The sequence below is a fragment of the Gymnogyps californianus genome, chromosome 1 (assembly GCF_018139145.2).
Source record: "Gymnogyps californianus isolate 813 chromosome 1, ASM1813914v2, whole genome shotgun sequence".
Lineage (NCBI taxonomy): Eukaryota > Metazoa > Chordata > Aves > Accipitriformes > Cathartidae > Gymnogyps > Gymnogyps californianus.
In genome coordinates, this window is record NC_059471.1 from 161,636,170 (window position 1) to 161,647,315 (window position 11,146).

General features: G+C 63.6%; 1 protein-coding gene across 1 annotated transcript; it reads right to left on the reverse strand.

The window, feature by feature from the left end:
* Window positions 1–612: 612 nt before the first annotated feature.
* Window positions 613–10,821, reverse strand: NPTXR (neuronal pentraxin receptor). Its single transcript, XM_050915546.1, has 5 exons — window positions 10,129–10,821; window positions 3,107–3,329; window positions 2,749–2,993; window positions 2,235–2,414; window positions 613–1,812 (listed from the first exon to the last, which is right to left on the reverse strand). Exons 1-5 carry the CDS (start codon window positions 10,714–10,716, stop codon window positions 1,588–1,590), a joined length of 1,461 nt encoding a protein of 486 aa, XP_050771503.1. The 5' UTR covers window positions 10,717–10,821; the 3' UTR covers window positions 613–1,587.
* Window positions 10,822–11,146: the final 325 nt, after the last annotated feature.

Sequence of the window (11,146 nt, forward strand, 5' to 3'; positions counted from 1 at the left end):
CCGGGGAAGGATGCCTCGGCTTGGGCTGGCCGGTCCCCTCCATCCCCACAGCGACCTCACGCCCCACTGGAGACTCAAACAGAAAACGTCACGTTTATTGTTCACAATCAGCTTTACAAAAGAAACGTCCCAACATGGGCGCACGTCAGGGGCCCCTTTCACGAACGTGCATTAGAGAAAGCGCGCGAGCGAGCGAGGAAGAGGGGGCAGCTCGGCGAGGTGCACGAAGGCCACAGCGTTTCCCACTTGGCACAAGGGCTGCGCCCCGTCCCTGGCGTGTCCCCCCCACAGTGGGCTGAGCCGCCCCACCGCTGGCAGGGACCCTGGGGGGGGGCAATGCTGGGTGGCAGGGCTGTCCCCTCTGCCTGCTTCGCCTCCCCCGGGTATGGGGGCAGCTGGCGCTGAAAGCGCGGAGTGGGATTTGGGGTAGGGGGAGAGCACTGGAAGCTGGACACCGCATTGAGCAACCATGAGACCCCCGAAATAACCCTCCCGCCCCCCCCACCAGACACACATACACACGCGCACACCCACACACTCACGTATCCAGACGTTGGTGACCTACGGCACTCCACAGGGAAAATACCAGCCCGCCCCATCACCCCCCCAGTTCCAAAGCCAGCGGTGGCCCCATCCCTGGCCAGGAGCAGCTCAAAGCAGGGGACCCAGGTGGAGGCAAGGGCAGCAACCCAATCCAGTTCCCAAAAGGCCGCGGGATGGACGGCAGGGCTCCTCTGGCCACCACCATCCTCTGTCTCCTTTTTTTCCTTGCTTTCGCTCCCTTCGATGGCAGTGCTGCACTCCTTCCCCCTTGGCCAGGGCTGGGGGAGATGCTTTGCCCCTTTCCCCCCGTTCCTTTGGTGACCGACGGACCCCCCAGTTTGCGGGGGGGGGGGGGCCTGCTCTGCTTCCCTCTGCCTCGAAAGCCTGACTCCCCTCAGGCAGCCCTGCCCGAACAGACAGTGGAGGCAGGGGAAGGGGTGCAGGGGGGGCGAGTGCTGCCCCACCGACCCTGCACCATCCTCCCTCAGCCGCCTAAGGACCACACTTGAAAAACCAGGGAGGCCGGAGAAGAGGGGATGGGGCCAGAGGAGAAGATGCTCCCGGCTGAGCCTTTGGGCTCCTTTGGAGTACGGGCTCACAAAACCAGATAGCGGGGCGCTAGAAATAAATAAGGAAAGGGGATATGCTCGGGGGATGCCCACACGCTGGCATCCCACCGAGGCTGGACTGCACTTGGGGTGGAGGGAGGTCTCCTTTCCACTCCCCGTTGGGGCTGAGAAGGCAGGAACCCTCGCCATACCAGAGACGCCTGCGGGTACGGCGAGGTCCTCCTGAAACAGAAGTGGGGCAAGGCGAGACCTGGAGGCAGACGTGCCGGGAGGGGGGACAAGCTGCGCTGCTGGCGCAGGGGCAAGAGGGAGGCTGCCGGGGCCCCTCCATCCCTCCCGGGACGCCGGCACAGGGGGCTTGAGCATCGCCCTGGCGTGGCAGCGAGGCTCGGTTGGTCTGGGAGGGGAGAAAAGGGCTCCCTGCTTTGGGGCTGCCGCTGAGCTCCTTGGCGCTGGGGAGGGGACGAGGGGCCGCTCATGCCTTCCTCCCTTCCTCGCAGGCGGCGAAGCCCCCCTTGCTGGCGCCCCCAAAGACCTCCACCGCCTGGTCGTCCCACTGGATCACGTTGCCTTGGAGGTGGGAGGTGCAGTTGGCCAAGCCCAGGATCTCCACCGGTGCCAGCATGTGGTCCCACACGCTGAACTGCGCCAGCTCCCCCACGAAGGCCTGCGTGGCGTCAAAGCGGCCTCCCAGCGTGTCCTGGGAAAGAGCGGGAGAGATGATGGGATAGGGACGGGGACAGGAGAAGGAACACGCAATCCAATGGGCAAACAGAGCAAGGGGGAGAGGGAGAAGTTTGGGGAGAAGCGGAGTGAGATGCCCGATGGCAAGGAGGGGAGGGGATGGATGCGTGGGGGAGATGCAAGAAGACAAGGCGGGGAGTGAATGGGGGACAGAGGGATGGGGAGAGGGAAGAGGAGAAGATGACGAGCGCATGTGGCCCGCCGGGAGGTTGCATGAGCAGGCAGGAGAGCCCCTCACCCAAGCTGCCAACGCGCCATCCTGAGCACCCCTGCCCGTGCCGCCCCCTGCCCTCGCCCCATTTGGGGGCTGCCCCCCCGGGCCGGCTTCTCGACGGAGCAATGCGAACGGGCAGCCCTTGGCGGCAGGCCAGCACGTACCTGCTCCTGGCCCAGGATGATGACGCCCTGGGGCTTGATGGCGTGCCAGGAGGCCAGGTTCTCGCCGGCGCCCCGCTGCTCGCCGTCCTGGTACGCCGACCACTTGCCGTCCCGGGTGGTCCACGCCACGCAGACATGGTGCCAGGCCTTGTCCTTCAGGCTCAGCGGCAGCTGGGCAACCTTTGTGAGAAGAGCAAGAGCCCGGCGCTTGGTGGGACTGCCGGGGCACCCCAGTGTCCCCCCAGCCCCTTGCAGAGCAAGCGGTGCACCCCCATGACGGTGGCACCCCAAATTCTACAGACATCTGGATATACTGCTTCTCCCCCTCAAAACCCACCCTGGCGAGCCATCCTCCCCATCCTCCTCATCCTCCTGCCTCCCTGCTCCACCTTGGGCCCCTTCCTCCCAGCTCCCCCACACCGGTAACCCCAGGAGCATCATTTCCCGGGGGGGGTTGAAGCAGGGGAGATGAGGGCAGGGGCTTCCCTCCCGTCCCCCCTGCGGCTGCGCTGACCTTGTCGTTGATGAGCAGCTCCAGGGGGTTGGTGCCCCACTCCAGCAGCACGATCTCATTAGCTTGGCTTGGGACAGAGTAGGAGAAAGGGGTGCCAAGCCCTGCCAGGGCCTTGGACTTCAGCCACATGCAGATGGTGAAGGCGTAGAGCTCCGGCAGGCTCTTCTTCATGCGGGCATACATGTAGTTGTTCTGCACTGGGATGGTCACCTTGAAGGCATCAGGAGGGCTGTAGCCTGGCGGTCCTGCGTGCCGAGGATGGGGAGGAGAGAGGAGGGTCAGCACCCATCGTTGGGATGAGGGTGGCTTGTCCCAGGACCCCCCTGCACCACCTCCATCCCCGTTGGGTAGGACTCACCGTGCTCCAGCTCCGTCACCCGGTTCTGGAGGGAGTTCAGCTCCTTCTCGATGTTGTGCTGCTGCTGGCTGCGGTCGGTGCTGGCGGCCTGGCGCTCCTTCTGCAGGGTCAGGATCTTGGAGAGGAGCTGCTCCTCCAGCTGCTCCATCTTGGTGTGGAGGGCATCGCGGGCGAGCGCCGGGGCGGTGGGCGCCGAGCTGTTGGTGCGGGCTGGCAGCTCCTGCTGCACTCAGCGGCAGCCGCGACAGGGGAACAAAGGAGGGAAAAAAGAGAAAATTCAGCGCGGTGTCACCGTAAGAGGTTAAATAAGGACATGCCTAGCCCACAGCACCACAGGGAGCACTGGGACCACAACCCCACATCTGCAGCGGGGTCTTCTCCAAGAGGCTCCAGCTGACTTTGTACCTCCCCTCTCAGAGCACTCATTGAGTTCGTTACTGCGAAACGAAGCTTGGCTGCTCTTGATGACTTTCTGCCGCTTCAGAGACAGAGCAAGGATGGGATGCATGGGCGCTCAGGTCACCCCTTGGCTCTGCTCCCGCAGGCAGCCTCCCACGAGGAGGGGACAACATGGGAAGGAGCTCGGAGCTCCCCTTCCCCACCGTGGCCGAGGCTGCTTCGCCACAGCCAGCACGTTAACATCACACAACGGGGCTGTAATCCTCTTAGCCCAGCTCAGCCGGCACGCGGGGGTGTGTGCACGCGTGCCAGGTCGGGCAGGTAGCTCTCTGTAAGCATGAGCCAGCCTCTCCCAGGCCATCGGGATGCCACAGAGAAGTGGGGCCAGTGGTAGGTCCTCCAGTCCTCAAGATACGACCCGTCACTTGAGGATATTGAGCACATCTTGTCCCATCAGGGTTAAAACCCAGACCAAAATTCTTCCCTTGGTTGATTCAAAACCCGGTGCCTGGCGAGGATGCTCCCAGCCGCTACTGCACCCTGCAAAGACCCCAGATCCCGCCTCGCTGGGAGACCCCATCCTGGCTGGAAGAAAACCAGGCTGGAAGGGAGAAGGTGGCCCTTTGCCACGCTCCTCGGGTTTCTCCGTAAATAGCAGCCCTCTCCCTTCCCCACGTCCTTGGGGCATTAGGCTCTCTGCCACGGGCTTGGAAAGGTGGTGACCACCTTCTCCACGCTGCCAGACCTTCCTGAAGGTGCCAGAGCGGCCGTGGTGCCCCTGCTTTGGCCTCTGCTGGACTTTTGGCAGGCCGCTCTGGCACTGAGAGGAGTCTGTATGGCTGCTTCAGCCCCGGACATCCACACGGCTTATGCTAGTGGGACATGGGGTGATGCCATCCCTGCTGATCTGGACAGGCCCCCCCTCCCCCCAGCCTCGGAGCTGGCCTGGAGGAAGTCACCACACTCATCTATGGTTGTGGCTTCCAGCTTTTTCTTCTTCCCTATATCCCGCTTTCCCAGGATGGACAGGACCTGATGATCATGCACACAAAGATGAAGGGGGGGATGCCCGCCGATGCCACCCCCAATCTTTGCTATCCATCGTGAACAACAGAAGGGAGGGGAAGGCCGGAGGAAAACCGGGTTTGGCCGGGCAGGATGCAACCTTGGTGGATGGGAACCGCAGGGAGAAGGTAGCAGGGAGAGGGGGAGCGAGAAGATGGTGTTGGTGTGAGCACAAACAGCCCCGCACCAGGCAGGAACACACGCAGGCTGCAACCGAGAGGGTGGCTGCAACACCCTGGGGTCTGGTAAAGACTCCAGTGGGGTCTGCTGGTGCAAACCCACAGGTTTTGCAAGAAAAAACAACGCGGAGAATCAAAACCAAGCAAGAAAAGAGAGGTTGTGCAGGGGACATCTGCCAGCCTTGACCAAATGCCAGCTCACGCTGTCGGCTTGCTCTGGCAATGCCAGGGATGCTCTCGCGGAGAGCAAAACCTCTCTGGGAAGGGAAAAGCACCCGGCAAAGGGCATCTTACCTTTTGTCTCCGTAAAATAGGGAGGGATTAGCCAACGGGGAAGGGGCTTTAGCCCTTTTTGGGGGGGGGGGGTGGGTCTTGGGGACCCACTGGTGCAGCCAGCTGAAAGGCAGGGGAGGGACGGCGGGAGGGAAGGAAAGGCGAGTGGAAATGTTAAATTCTCATCCTCCTGGCAGAGATAATTCCCACCCGGGGCTGCCCGCGCTCGTATCCAAGCGGAGCTGGCTGTGTTGGCGGGGGCAGCGCAGGTGGGATGGGGGTCGCCTTCGCCTCTTTGTCCGCATCCCACGGGCTCCAAGAGCTTTTCTCATCCCTTCAGGCCGCCTGGCTGTGGCGGAGGCTGGCACGCCTCTGTCTGCCGCACGCTTTGATTGCTCGAGCTGCGGGTTTGGAGCCTACGTCCCTGCTTTCATGCACGGCTCCATCTGTTAATGACGAAAAAAGAAAAGGCTGGGAGCTTTTGTCGCTCTCGCTAGCCCCCGATAGCCTGCCCTACATTATTCAGTAGTGACTGAGCGCTTTTTTTCCTCCCCCTTCCTCCTGCTTTTCTCCCTGCTGCTATTTTCTTCCCTGTGTAACTTTTCTCCCTATGGCTTTTTCATTTCTCTGGCTTCAGAGCGTCTCCTCCTGATGCTCCCCTCTGCGCGCACACACACTGTCTCCCCTTTTGCTCAATTCCTTCCCCCTTCCTGAGTTTTTCCCCTTCCATCCCTCTCTCCAGCTCTCCCCAGCCCCTCCACCCCGGCAGCCGGGGCACCGACAGCCAGACCCATGCAGCTGGCTGAACCATTGCCAACCCCATGTTCCTCCTGGCAAGGGATGCCGACGGTACCCTCATCTCACAGAGTTTGGGGGCCACCGCATCATCCCAGGAGCATCCCAGCAGACACCATCCCCATCCCCGCAGGCAGACCTTGGCCGGACAGAAGACCGGACCTCCCCATCCCACCCCCAGCAGCCGGGACGTGCCGGGTGATCCCCCCAGTGCGGAGCTGGGCTGCATTCCCTAACCATCCTCTGCATCTCGGAGCTGCTCCTTGAGCATCTCTCTCCCAAATCAAATTATTTGCAAAATTATTAATGCTAGATGTGCAGCTGTTATCTACCGGTGACCTTTGGGGGGGGGGGGGGGGGGAGAGCGCCTTCTCCCCGGCTGTTCGGCAGGCGCCCGGCTTCCCATCTGCTGCCGCGCAGGCAGCAGGGGAGTGGGCAGCGGGTGCGGGGGAGGCTCGCTCGACGCTTTTTTGGCCACCGGAGCCAGCAAAAAAGATTGAAAGATGCCAGGTAATATTAATCACATTAAATGTCAGTGGCTGGCAGGGGGGCGGGGAGGGGGAGGCGGGGGGCCGCAGCAGCCACGTTGGCGTGCGCTCGCTCGGGCTGTAGCCCTCGGTCAGCAAATGCACTTTGATTTATGTAAGGAGATCAGAGCCTCATTTACTAATGCACCGGCAAATCTGGGCCCCACCGCTCACCCTCGGCCGCCGGCATGCGAGTGCTCACCTTAGCTGCTGAGATGGGGCAGGCAGGACTGTGGGATGATGCCCACGGGATGATGCCCCGGCACATCTCAGGGATCATGATGCTGAGCTGGGTGCATGCACACAGCGGCTCCATCCCCTTACCCCGGAGCCACAAATCCTCCTCGCATCGGCCACGGCCTCCCAGCCTGCCCACAGCTCCTCTGTGGCCACTGCCATGGGATGCTCACTGCCACGGGATGGCACACCCACTGCACCAGGGTTTTTCGGACCCTGCCACCTTTTCGGACCCTTTCGCAGCCAGACAGGAGCTTGAGGGTCATCAGACTCCAGGAGGGACCACACAGGGTAAGGGATGAGCAGGGATGCATTGGCCTTTCCCTCCTCCTCCTCACAAGAGAAGAGCTCACTGCTGATCCCGTCCCCCTCAAACCTCGCTCGGGGCCTGGAGTTGTCATGATTTGGGGCTCTCCATCCCTGCTCTGCCAGAGATGGAGGCGGAAGGGAGGCAGCCAGCTCGCTCCTGTTCCCATGCCCACACCTGAGGGTTTCCTGCCAGCAGCCAGGTCACCAGGCACAACGGCACAGCCGGGCCGGCACGGCCACACGCCGGCTGAGGAGCAAACAGGCTGTTACAGCTCTGCCGAGGCCGGGTCCCCTGTAGGGCCCGTTGGGCTGTCCCCCCTCCTGCTGGGCTCCCCTCCAAGGGACAATGGGGACGAGGAGGGCATCCGCACCCCGGCACAGCCCAGGGGACCGAGGCAATTCCCTCCCCGCTCTGAAACCACTCCATTACCATTCGCAGCAGTAATTAAAAGCGTGGAAAAGGAGCATCTGGGCCCCCCGGCTCTACGTGCCAAGATGCGCCTGAGTGTATGGACGTGAGCACGTGCGGAGAGCCGGGGGGGGATCCCTCAAAACCAGGAGGAAAAAGCCCATCCAGGCTGCTGCGCACGAGGAAAGGACAAGCGATGCCTTGGAGGGAGGGTTAGGAGGAGGTGAGGGAAGATGTCCCCATGTGAACACCATGCCGGTGCTTGCCCATCCCCGCCAAAACGGTGGAGGGCAAAGAGTGAGCCTGTGGGGGCCCTCCCTGCATCCCCCCCCAAGGAAACCCTGCCACCATGCCGCCAAAATTAAGAATCAAATGACTTAATAGGTTTTTCGGCGCATCGATAAATCTTGTTATGCCTTACAGCTGGGTCCGAGAGCACCCAGATTAGATCAGCAATCTTCTGCCAGCCCCCTCCCTGCAATCCCGGCTCCGGAGCCTCCGGCAGTAATCCCTGCCAGCAAACTTGCTGCCTGCCGGGAGATGCCCTGGGACGCAGCCTTCCTGGGGGGGCCCACAGCATTTTGTGTCATCCCTCTCCCGAGACTAAGCCACCTCGGGCTTCGCCAGGGTTTCTTCTCCTTCATTCCCTCCTGCCGGGTTTCACAGAGCCTCTGGCACGCTGCCCGTCACTCCAGGACCATCCCTGTCCAGATCACCACCTGGGGTGATTGCTGCGTCCCTTTAGGAGAGCTGCTGGGGCTGGGGATGCCCCCCATGCCATGGGGTACCCCAGGAGGGTTCCCAGGGCTGACTGATGGAGCTGCATGGGATGAAGAGATGCAAGCACCCTGTCGTCAAGTTTTGGGGTGTCTGCTCATACATGGGGGGCAAAGGCAAGCCAGGTAGGGGAGCACAGGCAGCCCCCACCTCACGGCCGAGGTGTGACGTCAGGGCTCGGCTGGCCGGGCTGCGGCTGTCACCGGGCCAGCCCAGGCAGCGCGTTACAGCAGGCTGGAGCCAGGGCAGCTGAGGTCCAGCCCACCTGCGACATGCTGCCCTATTTCCTGAGCCGGCACAGCTCGCCGAGCCGCGGGGTGCTGTGTCTCCCCTGCAGAGTACCCTTGGGTCCCTGGCAGCACAAAAGGGAACATTTCTGGCGACGCGACGCTTGTCTTCCTCATCAGTGTATGTGTGTGCGAGCCTTGGCCCAGCATCGCTTCAGGCTCCCCAGGCACATGCGAGAGCCTGCTGTAGCCCTTGTGAGCTTCACTCTCCTCCACCCCAAACCTCCTGAGATCCCTGGAAACCCCAGGAGAGGGGCCAGGGCACCTCACGGGTGATGCCAGCCCTCGAGGAAGGGGGAGAGTGTGACTGGAGAGCAGCTAAAGGCCTGATGCTGCCTGAGGTTCAAACTGATGTGCTGGGCACTGTCCCACCGTGCATCGCCTGGTCCTTGTGCACACACAGGTATGCGTGTGCAGGGACTTACTTTTTCCCCCCTTTATTTCTGGGTGAGCACATCTGCTGTCTGCACATGCATTTCTTAGCCCGGTTGTGTGATCCCGCTTGTGGGAATCTGTTTGGGGCTGCAGGGGGGTTTCAGGGTGGCTCTGACCCTCCCTTTGGCTGCATCGGGCTCCGGACATCATTCTCAGCCAGGTTGCACCGTCCCCCTCTCCCCACGCATGGCTGGCATGCCTCTGTGTTTGTTTCCATGCGTGTGTGTATTACCCTGGCAGCTCACAGGTGCCTTCTCCAGTCTCCAGCTCTTTCCCTTCACGTGTGCATGTGTTTACTTGCCTTTCCCTGTCTTTCTGTTGCTGTCAATATCTCCATCCATTACAATAACCCTGTCTCCCAGTCTCATTTCTCAGCCTGTGACCTTAGTGGCTCTGAATTTTCCACCCGTGGCCTGCTGCTGCACCCACATGGCTGTAGTGAGGGGGGTAGAAGGGCAAAGCTGGGGAGAGGGACCCCATGGGGTGCTGCCTGAGCCCCCTCCCAGCTCTGCGCTCCGGTGAGGAGCAGAGTGGGCAACAGGGAACCAAATGGGAAGACGAGGAGGTTGAGGACTTGCAGGAGGCTCTGGCCCCCAGCAGACCTCAGGGGACAGCACAACCCCCAGAAAAGATGGGACATCTGGAGCAAACCCCCCAGGGAAACCAGACAGCTCCCCTCTGGCAGCTCTCGCATGCCCAAACCATTGCCCTGGCCATATCCTGCAAAGTCTGCCAAGGTCCATGCGACTGCTGAGCCCACATCAGCCCAAATAAATCGACACACATGTGCACTCTATGATGGGCCCCATCGCAGGCCCAATGCCGCAGTGATGGGCACGGCGAGCGGCTCCAGCTGCCCCCTTCTCTCTACAGCTCCTACAAACCGTGCGGGGAAGGGGTGCGGGGCTCGCAGAGGGTGGCACCACGCTTTAGTTTGTGCAAAGTCCCATTCATAACTGCGATGGCATCGGATGGGATTTACCTTTCTGCTAAAGGGCAGGATCTGGCCCTGAGCTGGCGACCTGCTCCGGTGGAGGCCCTGGCAGGTGCTATGGGGCAAGCAAGGTGCCCTACCTGGGTGCCAACTGGGGGGAAAGCAGGGCAGCCCTGGCCCCTTGGGACCACCCTGCATGGAGGGAAGAGAGGGGGGCTGAGGGTGAGCCCCTTGCCCCTGGGCAGAGACCTCAGGGCAGGGCGGGGCAAGGACAACCTGTCCTGAAGGGGGACGAGCTGGTCTGGGGGGTGTGTGGCTGCAGGCCTGGGGAATGGCATGTGTGGGAGCATCCCCCCGGGAGCATCCCCCCCAGACCTCCGGGAGCATCCCTCGCACCTCTATCCGGTCGATGCGGTCCTGGAGGGCGCGGACAGCCTCCTCCAGCTCCCGCACGGCGGGCGGCTCGGCGGGGGGGTGGCCCATGGTGCCGGGGCGCGGGGCGGCGCGGAGCCCGGCGGCGGCGGCGGCGGCGGCGGGAGCGGTTCGCAAGCCGCCCTCGCAGCGGCTGAGCTTGCCGGTGAGCTCCCGGATGGTCTCCTGGTCCATGCGGATCCGCTCCTTCTGCTCCAGCGCCGTGCGGCGCAGCTGGGCCGCCGCGCTCCGCAGCGCCAGCAGCTCCTCGGGGCCGGGGCCGGTGGCGGGGCCGGTACCGGTGCCGGTGGCCGGGCACTCGGCGCTCAGCGGCGTGCAGACGAAGCGGCTGAAGAGCGGCGGCGGCGGCCCCCCCGGCAGGCGCGGCCCGGCGCTGGCCAGAGCCTCGGCGGGGCCGTGCAGCGCTCCCAGCCCCTTGTCGGCGGCGGGCAGGAGGGCGGCGGCGGCCGAGTCATTGTCGGCGGCGGGGGCGGCGGCGGCGGCGGGAGCGGCGGTGCCGGCCGGGTGAACGCTGGCGATGATGCAGATGATGGCCCCCAGGAAAGCCAGCATGCCCGCCGCCAGCAGCACCGCCAGAAACTTCAGGGTGGCAGCGGCGTGGGGGGCCCGAGCCCGCGGACGGCGAGAAAACAAAGCGGGCGGGGACGGAGGGAGGGACGGAGGACGGGAGGGACGGCCCGGAGGGAGCCGGCGGGGAAGGATAGTACCGGCAGCAGCGCCGGAGCCCCGGCACGCCGCGCCGCGCCGCGCTTATATCTGCCGGGCGGCGCCGCACGCACCGCACCGGACCGCCCCCGCCACCGCCCCCGCCCCGGCCCCGGCCCCGCAGCCCCGCCCGGCCCTGCCCCTCTTAGGGACACCCCCCACCACCCCCCTGCTCCGAGCATCCCTCCTCAGGCTGCAAGTGCGAGGGGCCCGGGCGGTGGGAGGTGAGCGGGCAAGGGGCGCCGGAGACGGGGAGGACCGGGCGGGGAGGGGGGGC